The sequence below is a fragment of the Aythya marila genome (genome assembly GCF_965140915.1).
Source record: "Aythya marila genome assembly, chromosome: 1".
NCBI lineage: Eukaryota > Metazoa > Chordata > Aves > Anseriformes > Anatidae > Aythya > Aythya marila.
The window spans coordinates 191,682,229-191,700,516 of record NC_139042.1 but is presented as its reverse complement, the minus strand read 5'-3'; the positions used below and the strand labels follow the sequence as shown (position 1 = coordinate 191,700,516).

Genomic DNA, 18,288 nt, shown 5'->3' with positions numbered 1-18,288 from the left:
GTTAGTCCTATATTCTGTCTGTGGAGAGTAGTTTTGTGCGTTGCCATGGTCACCTTACTGTGTTAATCCAATAGTATAATTTCAGAAAAGGGGAATCTTCACTCAGTCTATAAAATCAGTTTCCCCTGGCAGGCAATGACTTCCAATAAGAAGATTAAAATAGCATCGAGGAACCCTAAACACAAGCTTGCGGTTCCTTTTTATATAAATGAAACTGAGACAAATGAATCTGGGCACTCTAATCTGTGTGGGTTGCTGTGATTTATTGCTGCATCGTGCCCATCAGAAGATGCAGATTACAGGAGGACTGGCCAGCTGGCCTGGGTGCTCATCTGATCACACCAGGTAGTGACTTGCATGTGTATCTACCTCTGCTTAGGGGACGCATTGAGGCACAGAGGAGAGGAGAGCATCCTTACACCTCATGATGCAGAGTTAATTTGTCCTGAGAATCTGTTTTTCCCTTTCAGATGTTTCTCTGAGTCCAAACCCATCCTTAACTTTCCGCACCATTGGAGGGATCCTTGACTTCTATGTCTTCCTTGGGCCAACTCCCGAAAACGTGGTTCAGCAGTACACAGAGGTTAGTAGAAAGTGCTTACGGCACGTGGGGCAGTGCAGTGGAACAAATCCCATCGGTGCTGGGTAGTATCAGCAGGCAGCATGGCCAAAACTTGGTCTCATTCTGGTTATATGAAGCCATAGCTGATGTGCTGAGGCAGGTGGGAACAAACAGCAGAAAAAAATCCTATGAATACATTAGCAATAAGAGGAAGACTAAGGTGAGCACAGCCTATTATCAAAAAGAAAATAACAGAGGACGTATAAAGATATAAAAACTTTTTATTATTTTATTTTATTTTATTTTATTTTATTTTATTTTATTTTATTTTATTTTATATTTTATTTTTTCTGGAGCCCTCTCCCACACAGCTTTGCTCAGCTACTTAGCACAAATCATTTCAAACAAGGGGATAGCAGCAGGCTTCTTGTGATGGGATTGGTACCTGCTTGTTCTTCGTATCTGCTGGGAATAGAGCACTGACTTAGTTTGCAGAAGATGAAAATTCAGTGGCAGGAATTAATTTCTTACTATAAGAGAAATCTAACACTTGAATGGACTATTCAGGGGGGCTGGGGAATGTCCCCTGTCAGAAGTTGGTAAAACCAGGTTGGACAAATCGCAATCTAGATTTCCCAGCAGTAGTCTAGGTTTGTTTAAGAGCCAGAAGCTGATCTTGTGGTCATCTTTAGGTGCTTTCCAAGCCTTCCTTTTGTTGCTGTAATCGTATTATTATGTAAACACTTCCTCTATAATTCTAACTGAGCATTATTTTGAAAATAAAATAGAAATGCTGATAGGCAGAAGTTTGCTAGGTTTACTTATCAAAAAACATTGAATGCTGTAGTCAAGGGACCTTCCTACTATCAGCACCTGGGCCATACTGTGCATTACTGCAGCAGCTTCCCTATTGCTACGCCTTTGGGATTTTGCCAATGGGAGAGAGCTGGCTGTATCTATATACTTGGATTCTTATTGTGTGGCCCATTCTCACACCATACAAACACCACCTATGACATAATCATATAAAAATCCAGCATGGCTGATAGTTTTCTCCTTGCTTTTTATTTGGCATTCAGCTGAGGGAGCCAGACGGAGTTTCCAGCCCTTTTCCCCTTGTCATCGCCTTGATTTGCATGAGTCAGAGAGCTTGTGAGGGGAGGAAACAATGAGGAAGGGCTTAGTTAACATAATCAAAGCAGCTATTTTTTCCCCTTAATAATCTAAATCAGCAGTCATCTTTTGCTTCATTTGCATACCTAGAAAGAGCCCTCATGGTTGCTTTGAGCTGGTCCAGCGTCTTCATTCTGGGTAGTTTGGGGCTACCGGGGTCTTCTCACTGCCGGTGACAGGAGCAGGCAGGTCCTGGTTTGGTGGGAAGGCCACCAGGTTTGGTGGAAAGGCCACCAGGTTCAGGTGCTGCATGGTTTGCTCAGGACTTCCTTAGAAAGCGGGGCTGTTCCAGCATGTGGCACTGGGGTGTGGGCCTGAAAAATCAGAATGAGGGAAAAAAACGGGGATTATTTTAAGTGTTTCTGTACCAGTGTTTCTCAGTCCATACGAAAAGACAGAAAAAAATTCCTGATCTTAGGTACCACACCTGTATTTTGGATGCTCTCTTTTGTCATCCCATTCCATAAAACTGTAGCAAGTAATGCAAAGCTCTGGTGTCCTTTTATAAACCCATATTTACACTATACGTGGTGAGTGCAAAAATTTTGTACATAAAAATGTATTTATGTATATATGCACATAAAGGGAGAGAGAGAGGTGACTAGATGTCGCATAAGAAACAGGATTGGAGCTTGGCTTTCTGTGGTTTTGTGTCCCGATGCCCCCTTCTGCCACCTCCACCCTAGGACCCTGTTCACGAGACCCATGACAGAGCTAGGGATGCTGTCTGGCAGCAGGCTGCGTCTCGGCAGAGGATGGGGTGATGGATTTTGGTGTGATTTGTGTCTATTTTTTCCTTTGACATTGTTTGTTACAAAACTTGTGAGTGCCTCATGTTTTGGAGGTCTTGGACAAAAGTGGCCAAAGGTTTCCAAACCTGCTTGGAGGGGCTGCTATGCCGAGAGGTGGTTTGTGATGTTCCTGCTCTGCTTCAGTAGTGAGAGCAGGGGGGCTTTAACGAGATGCAATGACTAAAAAGAGATCTGTCCAAGCTCTGCTGGCCTCTCTTTTCCAAGCAGAGCTTCGGGTGCTGCAGCTGGTCCTCTGTGTCCTGCAGCAGGAGCCATGGAGCTGTGTCCCTCAGAGGTCCCAGCCCCTCTGCACGCCTTCCCCACCTGTCCCTCAGCCCTGGTGCCATAGATCAACCAGCAAACAGGTTTTTGAACTTCCACATTGGCAACCAAGCCCAGAAAAGAGAAGTGACCCATCCACCTAGGCAGGGCTGTGATCTCTGCGATGAAAGCACTTATTTCAGGGATGTCATTGCAGCAGCACGACGTAGGTGAGAGCCATCCCCATTTCTTTTCAAAGTCTTTCGCTGGTGTTTGAAGGCAGAGTTTCTGCGGCTTAGCAGGTGGCCAGCAGCTGAAAATAAAATGAGAGCCTTCTCACTCCCCAGCTGATGAGTGCTGGCAGCTTGCTTTCCACCCCTGCCTCTCTGGAAATGGAGCTGGAGCAGAGAAAACAAGGTAAAGGGGAGCAGGTGGGCGTCTCCGAGCTAGACGTGTCACATGCCAGGACAAAAAAATCCCCTGCTCTGTATTCTTCAAGCTTGTGCTCCGCTCTCTAGGGAATCTTAAAGAATGCATGGTAGCAATTTCACGGTGAAATAATAACTTCTTCAGTAAACATCCTGAAATTCCCGGATCGCGAATGTTACAATTACCATATTATTAGTCTCTAGGGTAATGATTTGGCTTTTATGTACCAGATATGTGGGAAGGTGAAGGAGACAGAAAAGGCTCTGTTTTTCAATTGCATTTTCTGTCCCGCTGAGAGGACTCACACTGAGGTCACTGTCACCCCCAGGGGAAGGAGAGGGGCTGGCAGGGAGGAGCGTGACCTGTGCCTGGAAGGCGGCGCTCAGCAGCATCCCTCAGCTCTCCCAGCTGTTTGCATGGGATTCCTCTGGGAAGAGGCATGTCAGGAGCTCCCAGCTCAGGAGCCTGCAGCTGGTGGGGCCAGGCTGCTCCCTGGGGACACGGTGCCTGTCTCCTACCCACACAGGCAGATGCACAAAGCCATTGCACGGGGCATTTTGCAGGAACTACCCATCACATCCCCTCTGGGGCATCCCCTCTGGCACCATGGGATGGACAAATGCCAGCTTGGCAAGAGAGCTGTGCCTGGAGCAAAGTATTTTGCTCCAGGCACCTTCTCATGTATTTTATTCTCTTTCTTCAATAGCATTTCCAGACCTGAGTGACCCTTCCCTCCCCCCCCCCCCCCCATGATGCTTGTTTCTGCACAAGATTTAGCTGCTTAGCTCGACTTGGTGCTTTTATGCAGTGAGGTAGGAAAGCCTTGTAATGAAGTTCCCTGTGGGGTCTCTGAAGGATGCAGACTTTCTCTGTGCACCTCTGTGGCTTGCTGCCAGCACCCTGGGGTGGCCCCTGCACAGGGATGGGCCAGCCCCAATATCAGACCATCATTGCCAAATCTGGAGGCAGTTCAAGGCAGGGTAACAGTGCACAGCAGTAGAATACAAGCTCTGTAACAAGACACTCAGGAAAGTTATAGTTTAATGAAAGGAACAAATACCAAGTGTAACAGCTTCTGGGTGGAGTGAAGACCATGAATTTGTTGTTTTACTGAAAATTATCCAGTGACAAGCTTTAATGGGGCATACTGCATGACTCTCAGTTCTGTTTTGAGAGCAAATTGCTGCTTCTCTTCTTCCTCGCTGTCCTCATAGGGCAGTTCTGGGTAGAGGGGATCTCAGGAGGTCTCTAGTCCAGCCTCCTACATGAGAGCTAAATGGGGAGCCTGCTCGGTCAGCAGTCTCACAGCTGAATCCACGGGTCCCCCAGGAACCACCAAGCAGCTGGTAGGTGTCCAGCAAAGAAAGAGGTTTGAAGACCTTGATGCCTGAATCCCTTAACATTTTTAGACTCGTGAGGCTGTGAGCATCTTTGTAGTTGTTCAGCCGTTGCAGGGCCTTTCTTCTTGCTTTCCTAAAACAGAGTGCAGCTTCTCTGCACAGACTTTGGGTTCAGGTTACCTCTGCCTGACTGGGCACCCACAGCACTCACCTGCCTCCTCAGCTGTGGGGGACGAGCTGGAGACAGACATCTGGGTCTTAGGAGCACCTGTATGTAGCCATGGGTCACTAACTAGGGTGTGAGGATTAAAGTGCAACCTTCTGCATTGCTCTTTGGCTGCACTGCTGGAGATCTCAGCTCCATTGTAAGCATGGGAGGGAACACCTCCCTCTATGGCCTCTGTGACAGACAGGGCACAACCCTTCAGCCTTCCCTTCCACACCAGTCTTTGGTCATGATGTTAATGGGATCCCTGTTTGCTATTTAGCATTTATGACTTGGTTCACATCCTTGATTTGAGATGCCCGCGGTAGTAATGTTTTTTGGCCAATTACCCAAAGCTGGGTGTGTGAGCACAGGGAGAGTGTGTGCAGACCACCTGCCTTTAGCTGTTCGCTGAGGAGCCCTTCCAGGGTACTTCCTAGATGTGTCCGCTCTCAGGTGCACCTGAAAAAAAAAAAAAAAGCAAAAATTACATAAGGCCAAGTTATGCAAACCTGGAGAAAAGTAACAGTGAATCTATTAAACAACACTTGGAGTTATTTGTGAACCAAGTGCAGGAGGAATCGAGGTAGGAAAAATAGCATCTATTTTTTTTTCTACTTCTGCACTACTGTATCTTTTTTTTTTTTTTTTTCCCTCAGTTTGTATACTCCATATGTTTGCTGTTTCTGCATTTCTCATGTTTTCCTCCCTCAGTTCCCCCGCCATACCTCATTTACCTTGTCTGATTCTATGCGAGCCAGTTTTGCCGAGCAGGCTTTCTCTGTGTACAGCATTTTATGATCATTTGTATGCAGACTGCAATCTATATGAATTAACTAGATCCTAAATATATATCAAATCCAACATGAGATTCAGGTTTGCAGAATTGCAGCTCTGCCTCTGCTGATCCATCTGCAAGGAGGTACCATATGCCAGTTACTTTATCAGGAAGCTTCAGGGGGATCCATTAGAGAGAGTCCACAGCATAATTGGAAAAAAGAACATTTGTTTTCCCAGCTGCCCTGTTTTTATCCTTCCTCTTCAAATGTTCTGTTCACTTCAATTACACTCAGCATAGCCGCGCCAGCCCGGCCAACCTGGGGAACTAATTGCTTTAAAAGTTAATATCTTGCTTGCAAGGTGGATTTTCTTCCATTTGTTCAACCTTAATCCCAAATTCCTCAGGGGATGCTGTCACAAAATGCCGCCTTGCCTCATGGCAGCTCTGAGCCTGCAGGACCAGGGAATAGAGCACATCCCCCAGCACTGGTAACAGGGCTGTGTCCTTGGGAGGCACCTGCCTGATGCCTTGGTGACCACAGCTTCACCTCCAGCCCCATCTCCATTCACCTGAGAACTCAACACAGCACACAGGGTGGAAGTAAATCCCCTTCCAGCTCTTGAACTGGACAATGGTGATGTCCCAAGCTCATTGGGGTGCATCCCAGGGGTATAATCCCCTATCCAGGAGCAGCATGGGGCATCACGGGGCTCCCACTGCTTCTGAAACATCACAGCCAGCTCAGGGGACAACAGGGATGCTGGTCTCTGTGCCATGCAGGCATCTTGCCAGGGCTCCAGGCTCTGCGTCCAGCAGCAGGATTAATATTTATCAGCTGTTTTTCCCTCTTCCTCTTATCCAAAGGAAGAAGCCTGTGTGCAAAAGGTTTTATTTCATTAGGGAGTTCTTTTGTTTTGGTCTGTTTTTTTAACCTTGTTTCGAGAGGTCACCCTTTTTACAGTAGAGAAAGCGTGGGCAGAATGTGCCTCTGCTTTTCGAGCACAAAGTGGTGGGATCATGGGTCTCATCTGGCATCCTAACTGGGCTAAAACAAGCTTTGTAGCCTCCATAGATAACTTTTTCCTTCATAAAATGAGTGCTGTTGTGACAGGGGATCAGACATCTTGACCCCAGGCCTGCTGTGCTGTGCTGGACACCACAGTGCCAGACATCAGGGCATCCTGGAGATCATCCCAAGCCATCACTCCCTGTCCAGCTCTCCACAGGAAACCCCAGCAGAGCTGGAAGGATGGTCTTGGGGATCGGGTGCATCTGCACAAGCTGGAAATAACTAACAACAGGTGCAACCAGAGGAGACTGTACCATAATACACATGGCTCTGCCACCGGTGTCCCCTGTGAACGGTTTGGGACCACCTTCATCTGCCCAGGGTCTGTCCTGGCAAGGGCACAGCAGCTGATAGCTGCCCTTGCTTCTTCTCAGGGGCTTTCTCTCCAGCTGCATGTAGGTGTTGAGGAGGGTGATAGCAGGTAAATCCAGTGGAATGGGATGAGGAACAAGCACACAAGGGAGATGCAGTGCTCAGCCATCACACCCCTGCTGGGAGGACTCAAACCATTAACAGGAGGTTTAAAACACCCTCTGCTTTTCCAGGCATTTCTCCTCCACCTGTTTTTTCTGTCCATTGCAGTATGTGCATCCCACCTCTAGGATTTTGTGACCTCTTTTAGAGCAATTTCAAGTCCAGCATTACTGTCCCAGTACAGACTTTCTGGAGAAAACCCCATAGCAAGAGGCATCTCTACACATCGTGATGGATGGGGAGCTTAGATATGCAGCTGATACGGAGTGCTGGCACTGCTTCCTTATAGTTAACTAAAGAAGATGGATTTTTAGCTGCCAATATTCAAGTTTTGTTCTTTTACACTTCTTAGTATAATTACCTAACTATGAAGATTTGCAAGGAAATAAGGGGGGAACGGTTATTTAGCCAAAGGGAGTCAATAGCTGTGACTGATAAATAATCATGGGTGCTTGCTAGCACCTTGATTTCCATGTGTTGCCTGCAACAATGTTGGAATTATTGAACAAAGTCTAATTTCATGGGTTCTAACTGCTTAAAATGGGCATAAGGACTTGGGGATATCGCCCCCACGAAACACCGTTGTGTACCCATGAGGCAAGGGAAGGTTTCAGCATGTTTCTGGAGCAGAACAACGGTTGTTGCTCTGCGGCTGCCCGAGCAGCTCTCCCCAGGGAGAAGAGCAGGATGCCTCGTGCCCCTCTGCTCGAGCTTCCTCGTGCAATTTGCATCTGGATTATGCGGAGCCAGAAATCAAATATTTATAAAATCATAGTTAACTCATTACTTTGTGCTTCAGACGAGAATTTTGATGGAGCGAATGGTAACTCTGACCTTGGAGGGGTTTGGTGATGCCTGGCAACGCATCGCTGTGGGCCAGCAATATCAGCAGGCACTCATAAGCAACTGGATTTCATCAGGGAGGTGTGCAAATAAAACTAAAACTTCAGAGAGCTCCAATAAACATTAGATGAGTTAGTTCAGCTGGATGTGACAACAGAAATTAGCCAAGCTGACATTGCTGCACAGCGTCAGAGATTTGCCGTTTATTGACCAAAGAGTTGGGTCCACCAGAAGAAGCTTTATTTTAAAGCTCATTTTAAAGTATATTGCATATTTTACAATAAAGTATATTCTACAGTGAGCTGTTTGAGAAAGTAAGGGGTATTTCAAGAGGGTGTGATATCTGTGCTCTGATCTTTGTGGCTTAAATGAGCTGGGAGCCTCTCCTGGTGTTTCAGGGTAATTTCTCTCCCCAGAATCTTCACCTCAGCCTTTGAACTTGTATTTTCCTCATTCCTGCCCTAGGCCATTGGACGCCCGCACATGCCTGCCTACTGGTCCCTGGGATTTCAGCTCTCCCGGTGGGGTTACGGCAGCATTGATGTCTTAAAGGAAACCGTCAACCGCATGCACCGCTATGATATCCCCTACGTAAGTATGATTTTTTCACTGTGTAAGTTCATTTTAAAATCTGAACTGGGATGAATATGATTATATTAGAGGAAATGTGACTATCCTGTGAAGAGAACTGTAGAGCAAAAGGATGTTCATAGTCTTATGTAGTGGTTTCGCAAGTCATATCTTTACAATAGTCAAAAGAATGCTTAAAATTGGCCCGAAACATGGGGTTTAAAGTGCTGCTCTTGGCTGCATTGCAGGTGATTTGGGTACAGGTTTGCTTTCCTGCTGAAACAACAATCAACTGGCAGTACCAGGTGCTGGCATTTTAAACATGAACTGTGGCAGTGCTGACGCATACCACTGCCAAACAGTTGCTAACCTAGGACTTCCACATGTCCACTTTGTCCACTGCTGTCACATAAATTTACAGGAGCTGAATTTGGCCTCAATTCTTTACAGTTATTATAGCCAAACACTTAGCTCTCGCTTCATAGGTTAGTTCCTTCTTAGGAACATAGTTACACATATTGATTTTCTGTATAAAATAAGTCAACGTTTGCTTTTAAAATATTTAGGATGTCCAGCATCTTGACATCGACTACATGGAACGTCGCCTGGATTTTACCTATGACAAAGAGAATTTTGCAGGTCTGCCAGAGTACCTCCAGGAGCTGAAGAAAGCAGGAATGCACAACGTCATTATTCTGGTAAATTAAATATGATGTTAATTATTTCTCCATTTATAAGAACTATTTGCATCGTAATGCTCATAGCAGTATCTAGGCGCTAATGCATGCATGCTGGTGTAGCACATTTTCCATTTTTGTCATTTTTTTGAGAAGAGCTGAACAATTTCTCACAGACTTCACTTTTAAATGTGTTATGTTTATAAGATACCTGTGTGTACCAGTACCATCTCTATACCATAACATCAATTTACTTTCATATTTTTCCACTTATTTATGATAAATTTTGCCTCTGCTCAGCTCTGAGTTCAGGCAGAATTGCTTTAATGCAATTCTTTTTCTGATAATGGGCAAATGAGTTTAGCATGCACACAGAAATAGCTGAACGGTGGAAAAAAAATCTCATAATCAATCTGGAGAGATGGTAATTATAAATCATGTTGCCTTATATTTACTTTTCGTCTAAATTAATGTGAGAGAAGTTTGTTTGCATGAACATTTGTGGAAAATATATGCTGAACCTGTAACCAGTACTGAAGTACAGAATCACAGAGAGGTTGTTGTTGCAAGGGGCCTCTGGAGGCCATCTGGTCTCCAGGCCCAGCTCAAGCAGGGCCACCTGGAGCAGGTTGCCCAGGACCATGTCCAAGCAGCTTTGGAAGATTTCCAAAGAGGGAAACTCAAAGGAATTAATTTAGGCAGAAGTGAAAATCAGAGATTTCCATTTTCCTTCATCAATTTTGCCCATAAATATTACCATTTTTCTCCAGCAAGTGCACATAAATATCCTTGCACCAAAGTTGCTTTTTTTCACAGAAGATACAGTGGATGGCAATAGTGGTGAGGAAACTGGAGGCCAGTAAATTAAATAGTAGTCTTTGATGGGTTCATAAGATGTTGCTGTCACCATCACTGTAAATAGCTAATCCATCTGTAGGTGAGCACGTGTGCAGTCAGGACTGACTGTTCTTTCTAACTTCTATGCAGTTTGGGCTCCCTATATCCTCCACACCTCTCTAAAAACCATCTAATCCCGTAGAGGTCTAACGTTAAATACCACCTGCTTATTTATTGATTTGTCTTAAACAAGTTTGTGAGACACGAATACATGAACAAAATACCTTGAATTTGGGGTAGCTTCTCCTGTGCACACTCTTGCCCTTCAGTAAATACACAGTACTCATCTCTTTTTCATCACAGTCAGGATGTCTCCAGTGGTTTTGCAGGTTAGGAAGCTGCAGGCAGCAGCTATAGTGGGTAAGGAATGTTATCTTCTTACTCGTGAATTTAACTTCAATGACACTTTTAAAGCACTTTCGGCTTTTCAGATGGTGCATGCTAGAGCAGGGCAAGGAGCTGTTGCTGCATAAATCTAATTTCAGTAGTTAGGCAGATACAAGGGAACATATCAATAATTATCCATTTGTGCAATAAGCCAATGGGAATCCTAATAGAAGTCCTTCCTTTCCCCTAAACTGTAAATAAAGGCTGTGTTGCACTCTAGGACTTTAGATAAGTTTGCAAGAAAAAAAAGCAAAGACAAATACAGTTTGCCTTTAATTCTTGAAAAGCTAGTGGGAACTATAAGTTGTATTGGTAGTAAAGATTTCTCTCTTTGCCTTATTACAATTGCTGATGTTTCTGTCACATTCTGACTGTTGGCTTTGATTAGTGATGTCCATCATTCCTGTAAGTTGAGTCAGGGGCTGGAACGGTGTGAAGGGTTTCATTCCCAACTGAGAGCAAAGCCATGCTACCTGCAATCAAGGCAAGTGTAATCCAGTTTGATAAGGAAAGAGCAATTTTCTATTTAGATTCCCTTCGGGTAGTGACAGTAATGAGTGAGTTGCCCAAGTGCAGCAGATTGTTGCCTCCCTCTTGATGATTTCAGGAAATGTGCTCTGATTGCAGACACTTCATGTCATGTAAAAGCTCCGGTGAATGGATTGTGAATGGATTTGTGGGAGATGGGTGCAGTCCCTCTGCTTGGTATGGAGCATTTCAGACAACTGTGGTCACAAGCAAAATGCAGATCATAGAGTCATTGGATGGCTTGGGTTGGAAGGGAACCTTAAAGATCATCTAGTCCAGCCCCCTGCCATGGACTGGGACACCTCCAACTAGACCAGATTGCCCAAAGCCCTGTCCAACCCAACTGGAGAGCCAGCAGTACTAGCAATTGCTGGTAGTCTGTTTGAGGCTGGGACCCTGAACTTAGTTGTGCCACCACCACCAGGGTGGCTGGTGTCTCACCATCAGGCACTCTGGTCCCCACACTAATGCTGAGAGCCCTCCATGCCCCTGTGGTCACCTTGACAGCAGCATGGCCCCGTTATTTGAGTCTCTCAATGCAGTCTCAGCACTCCTCTCTCCTGGTGTCTTTTAGAGGCCACCTCCCTGTAAGAGAGATTTTGCCTCAGTGTGTCAGTACTTGGTTATCATTATTGAGCTGAATAACACGCATACTTCAGCTGTGACTTATTCTGAGTCAGAACAAATGTATTGTTTAGAAACAAAGAAAGAATTTCTGAAAGTAAAAATGACTAGAATGTAAAATTATAAACATTATTCCTGAAGAGGAAATTTAATGAAAGACCTTGTATACCTTCCATTAAATCAAACTAAAAATGGAAACAGCTAGGAATGGTGAGTGACAAATTTCTTAATAATAATAAAAAAGCGTCAATAACAACATGCTTATGATTCAAAATACACCATGAGTGTTTTAACATTTTCAAGTCCAGCTCTGTGAGCTGTAGAAGCTAAAATTTCCAGAGATAGATGAGATTTCTGGATGTGCATCAAAATCTATTTTTGAAGCTTTAGGTGGAATTGCGCTGGTCTGGTTTAGTGCTGGGTGCCCCAGGTTTCAAAGCAGTCAGTCAGAAGTATGGATGCTCTGCATCTCCTCTCCAAGAGATACTAAAAGATGAGCTAAGGAAGATTTAACAGCAATAAACTTCCTTCCCCCATGAACAACCTGTGGATTGCAAAACCAGGGCTGGGCGGGTTTTGTTCCCTTTAGGACATTGCAAAACCTGCATAATAGATTAGATTTATGCACTGGAATAACCTTTCAGCTGAAGGAAACAAGAAGTTTGGATCAGGAGTAGCTAATTAAGTTGACTTCTTCCAGCCTTCAAGTCCCTTGAGAGCCATCTTTTCCACAATTATAAGATAATTATTGAAGATGGACAGTTTTCTCTTTTCCAAAGCTGAACTATTCAACAAGTTAAAAACGTAATGGACACTTACACTCTTTAATTATGAAGCTGATGTTGGAGCTACGTAGTTAAAGCTGAACTCAATTTTGCATTTAAGGTGGGAATTAAGCAGGGGCTTTTATTTGGAAGAATATACTTTCTTCACAGGGGCTAGAGCTGCCGTAGGGCTTACAAGTAAATCAGCAATTAATTTAGGTATTTAAACGAGCTTTAAAACATGCCCTTAAAGGAATTACCATTTGTGATAGTATATTTTTTGTCCTTATGTATAGCAGTTACACTTCTATCAGCTATTAATTAAAATTCATTTGAATTAGTGCATGAGATATAATGGCAGAATTATTTCAGTGGCATTACTCTCCATTGTGTGTCATAACTGAGAGTTTCTTTGCCTTAAGCAGAACCTGAGGGGATAACATTTTCTAAGAGAAAAGGGAAGAATTCCCTTCTTCTAAAATGGCTGCAATCTTCCTTTGTTCTAAACAGCGCAAGGCAGAGAGCTGCTCCCAATTAGGGGTGTACTGCCAAGCACAGTAACCTCCTTTAGTCCCAGCTGGCTGCTGAGCAGAGTCGAACAGTACCTCTTCAGTGACATCTCAAAGTATTCCTGCCTTCAGGGCTTACTGGCATGGTGAGCCAGTTCAGGCTCCTTTTCAATGAGCTCAGTGGCCACTGGTGGCTGACCTGGGGCAGGAAAACTGGTGGTGTCCATGCCACTGGCAGCAATGGGAGATGGTGAGTACCTCTGAGTGGTGATGGGGACAGGAGGGGTGAGCTGCAGGATGCACCTGCAGGGAGCAGAGGAGTTTGGCCACTCCAGCTTCATGACTTGGGTTACTCACCACCAGGTTGTCATAAAACCTCCTCGTCCAACATCAGGTCTGAAGAGGGGGCTAACAAGGCTGGATGTGTCCCAACTTCAAGCCCCTTGGGTTGTTTGAGTTATACCAGAGATGAGCTGCTGAAGCTAATGAAGCTGAAATGATGATTGTCTTGGAGGGAATCCAGAGCTGCCCAAGTTTAGTGACTTTGGAAGGGAGGAAAACAAAATTTGATGCCTCTTCAAAATCAGTTGAATATAGAAAGTCTCTTAAAAATAAACATGAGGGTATTTATTAGTTTTACTTAATTATGCCTTATACAAAAAATATTCACAACATCTCTTTAGCAACTTTTCCTAAATTTTTATTTGCTCTCAACTCTTGCTAAATTTTAGTGCCGTTTTACTCCAATGTTACTGCAATCTGCATTAAGAACATCATTTTTTTTTTCTAAAACATAGAAAAAATAACTTCTGAGATCTTGATAAAGGAAGTGTAATCACTGCTTCCAGGATCCTTTCATAACTAAGGACGAAGAACCGGGAACTTACAAGCCATACGACCTTGGCGAGGAAATGGGAGTCTGGGTGAACAACTCTGACGGTGTAACTCCTGCTGTTGGAGAGGTTGGTTTACTAAATTCTCTTATTCTTTTGGTTAAATGGAGCTCCAAAGCATTAAAGAAGCTGTGTAGCAGAAATAAGACAATAATCAGACATTTGTACCTGTGAACCCTAGGCCTGGCCTCCTGGACATTCAGTGTTTCCTGACTTCACCAACCCCAGGACAGTTGAGTGGTGGACCCAGTTGTGTCTGGAGTTTAAGAATGTCCTTGACTATGACGGGATCTGGATTGTAAGTCTGATTACATATGCCTTCCCTTCTTTTCAAAAGAGTAAATAAGGGTTTTTGACCTGTCTTACTCTCTTTATTAAAGGATATGAATGAACCATCTAATTTCTTAAGAGGCCAGTTTCCTGGATGTGCTGATAATGATATCAATAACCCTCCTTACATTCCTAGTAAGTAAAGTTTTCTTGATAATCTTTTTTTGAAAAAGGCTAATTCTTAGGTACATTTTCCATCTTCTCATTTTCCAAGTGTACAGTTACAGATTCATCCAGGACACAAATGTCTCAGCTTCAGTGGAGTACCAAGCATAAGAAACCTTCTGTCAGTGGGGCAGCCTTGTAAGAAGGCAAGAAAAATGGCCTTCCCTGCCATTCTCTGAGCAATGGGCCTGCACCATAGAAAGGGCAAGATACCTATAGACTATAACTCAGATTTATGGAAGGAGTAACTCTTCTGCTTTACCAACATCACTGCTAGTCTCAGGGCTGGGCAGTCCCTGCCTTTTCTACAACTCACAACAAGAAAGATTGCCTCTTCCTGATTCCTTAATTCAAAATCTTTTCTTTCTCATAGGAAATAAATTTCCAGTCACCTATTAGAAATTAGTTATAGGCTAAAAATAAGCTTTAAAGGCCCAAACCTATGGAAGACTCTTAGGAATGGGAACACCTCTTCTAGTAGCAGGGTTAATGGCATGCTCATTCTCCCTCAGGAAGCCCTGAGTACTTACAATTAGTGCCAGTGCTCCTGGCAATTAATCCAGTCAACATTTCCCCAGGAAAGCCCTGCTGCCCAAGTAAGGCTAATATACAGCAGGAAGTTGAGACATAAATGAATTATTGACAGTGAAATATTGGAAATGTCCCCTTTTTCCCTTCAGGCTCTTGTACTGTCATGTCAATTATTCATTTTATTTATTAAACCTAATTTCTCTTCAGTTTGAATACATCAGAAGCTCAAACATAACAAAAGCGTGACATAAAATTATAAAAAGATATGTTAACTATTGAAATCAGAAGCAGAGCTTTAAATTAAGATTTAGATGTCCACTCTCATTATGGGAAAATTGTTGGTTGTAACTACAGTATACTAACACTGTGGGTCTCGATCAAGTTGTCATTGACCTAGGTACAGACACTGATGAGACTTTTTGGGACAAGAGGGAATAGCCTCCAGTTGCACCAGCAGACTTTCAGGTTGGCAATTAGGAGAAATTTTGTCTCAGAAAGAGTAGCTAGACATTGGGACGGGTTGCCTAGCAAGGTGGTGGAGTCACTGTCCCTGGGGGTGTTCAAGGAAAAGTTGGACATGCTGATTAGGGACATGGTTTAGTGGGTGATGTTGGTGGTGGGGGATGGTTGGACCAGATGATCTTTCCAACCTTAATGACTCTATGATTCTATGATTTCCACCCCTGCCTTAAGTTCCCCCTATTTTTGCCATCATTCAGAGCTGCAAAAAGAGGTGTAAGCCTTTGGGTAAGAGGACTGAAACAGCAGAGCTCCCTTCACCCTCACAAATAAAGGAGTGAGGGATGGACCCACAAAGAGTCTCCTGAGCTGTGAAACTGAGCTTTCTCTTTGGCTTGCCCATTCTTGTGCGAAGGTTCTCCTTCTACTTGCAGCTTGTGGTGTTGGTCTCTCTGTTACAGGCAGGATTCTAAGGCATCTCTTCCAAGGTGCAGTAGAGCTGGTACCCAATGTTTTCATCCCATGTTTAAGAGCTTTCTATCATATTCCACATTATGCCAACACTGTGCATGCCCTTGGCTGTCTGAGCCCCTAGCTGGTGTAGGTGTGATGTCGGACCTAAGCAGCTCAGTCCAACAAGCCAGGACCTCCCTGGGGTAGCATGGTTTTGGGGGCTCACTCTTGTCATGGGCACCTGAGTCCATACGAGTTCCACTCTCAGTGGCTCAGGTGTTTGGCAATGTATCCTTCAGCCTCCTTATCTAAACCATAACCATGATTACTTGTACCTGCGGTTTGACCTTCTAAAAACAGATATCCTTCAAATCAATTTTCTATAAACCACTTTTACACTTGAGATTACTATGTGCACTGTAAAATAATCAGTATTGCTGATGCAGAATGCAAAATATTCAGAATATGAACGAAGCATGAAAGTATGATTCATGTGGCTGCATTTGCTTTCATATTCCACCTTAATTTTACAGGGCTAATAATTAAGTGTCACTGGGACAGTAAGTGTAACTTTTCCCAGAACTCTAGTGTCTTCTTTAAAGCTGTACCAGTCAGGGTTGCTTGGAAATTGCCTATAAATGAAGCTATTTCTGAAGCAGATCAACAGCACTGGAGTCTTTGTGTCTAAAGATCCAAAGACAGGGATGCCAGCGCTGGTGGCCCAGCAGAGCAGACAGGTTAATGGGGTTTCAGGTACAGAGAAATGCACTTTGTAGTCATGAACTGCAAACACACTGCAAAGTGTGATTAGGCATTGAGGTTGCTTGCTCATGAAGAAATATTTATCATAGTGCATGCACCCAATTAAGCATGAAAAAGAGAAATATTTGACAGTCTGTCTTTCTCGCTCTCTTCTTTTTTTTTTTTTTTTTTTTTTTTTTGGGGTGGGGAAAGGGTTTTATAACATTCATTTCCACCTCTAAAAATAAATCCATTGTATAACCCAAATACCTGACCTGCCCAATTCCTGCTGAATTGCACATGGCAATTTCATGAAAGCCAGCTGCAGAGAACAAGAATCACATTTTTCCCACACCAAATGGGTCTTGCCAGCATCTCCTTAATGGGGGATCAAAGACCAGGCAGCACCTGTGCAGGCAATTCTTACTGCTTCCCCTTGGCTCAGCTGAACCAGAGCTGTGCCAGTGAGGTCAGGGCTGACCCCAGCCATTACTGAAGGCAAAAATCTGTCACTGCCTCCACTGCCTGTGACCTGCTGATGGAAGGAGTTATCGCATAACCCATCTGCATGCGAATATACCCATTATGGTCTGTCCTTGCTCTCTTCTGTGCAGCGTATCGGGCCATAGCACATGGCCTGCTAAGGACTGCTGCATCTGATGCATTTTCCTCCCCTGTGCCCCTCTGATTCTCCCTGCTGGCTTCTGGCGATGCTGCCTGGGGCTGTGCCATCGGCCCTGCTGCCTTTTAAGTCTCAGGTTCCTCAGGGGAAGAAAGGGGCCAGGCTTGATTAAGTATGGGTGTTGCCACTGTGGGGCAGAGTCATGCTGCCTACCTGTGTCTGCATCTCAGTGGTCCACAAATCTAGGTCTTATGATTTCACACAAACATAAAAGTTCCCTGGGCATCCAAATTTCTGTGTTTTTGTTTTGTTTTGTTTTGTTTTGTTTGTTGGTTGTTTGCTTTTTGTTTATTTTTTTTTCTGTTTTTGTTTGTTTGGTTTGCTTTTCTTGCAACATTTTCACTCAAGTAAAATTTGTCACTGCATAGAAGAATGCGTGTGTATATTCTTAATTTAGCATGCAGAAGTTTTCTCTGTGGCTATTGCTGAATACACGATCACTGTACAGATGTTCTGCATTACTGGACAGAAAACTTGAACCTCATTAGCAGGGTTTAATCAGTTCCCTCACCCTCCTGAGGACACATGTGCCTGTCTGCACAAAGGTATTCACAACTACATGCTAACCTCTAACCAGTGCAGATCCTGCAGTTCTTCTGCCTTTCCTCTTTCCAAATCCTTTGGTGATTTCTCTCCCAGATGAGTAAAACCATGAAGATATTTGAAATCTGATGCATATAACTTTACAACATTTTTGTCCTTCTCAGGCATTTCTGATCGTTCCCTGGCTCAAAAGACGCTGTGCCCCGACTCCAAGACTTACCTGGGAGAGCACTACAACACACACTCCCTCTTTGGCTGGTCACAGACTGAACCAACTTTCCAGTGAGTTTTCTAATTATTTCTACATGCAGATTTCAGGTGACCGGAATGCATTTTAAAAGCAGCTGAGGTACTTGGGAAACCTGCAACGGTATCTCGTAAGAAGCAGCCACGTTTCACTTTGCTGTTTGTCATTGAGTAAGAACAATTTCAAGGAAAGACTCTTGGCAGAGGAAGCAGAGCCTTTTCCAATTTTCTTTTTCTCAGCTAAAATCAGGGTCTGCTTGTAGGGTTTAACTCTTCAACTGCTGATTTTGTACAGCCAGAACAAGTTGTTCCCACACTGCATTAGAGCTGCTCTCATACCAAAGCAGCCTTGTGTGGCACC

At 44.1% G+C, this 18,288-nt stretch overlaps 1 protein-coding gene across 2 annotated transcripts in view; it reads left to right on the top strand.

Annotated features, from left to right (window-relative positions):
- The window catches only part of LOC309882148 (sucrase-isomaltase, intestinal-like), a 55,097-nt gene that overhangs the window by 14,639 nt on the left and 22,170 nt on the right, over positions 1-18,288 (top strand). For both annotated transcript variants that reach the window (XM_082768897.1, XM_082768898.1), the window contains exons 7-13: positions 471-583; positions 8,394-8,519; positions 9,065-9,196; positions 13,733-13,846; positions 13,959-14,075; positions 14,158-14,242; positions 17,846-17,963. In XM_082768897.1, the coding sequence (XP_082625023.1) occupies positions 471-583; positions 8,394-8,519; positions 9,065-9,196; positions 13,733-13,846; positions 13,959-14,075; positions 14,158-14,242; positions 17,846-17,963 (805 nt within the window). The remainder of the gene's footprint in view (positions 1-470; positions 584-8,393; positions 8,520-9,064; positions 9,197-13,732; positions 13,847-13,958; positions 14,076-14,157; positions 14,243-17,845; positions 17,964-18,288) is intronic.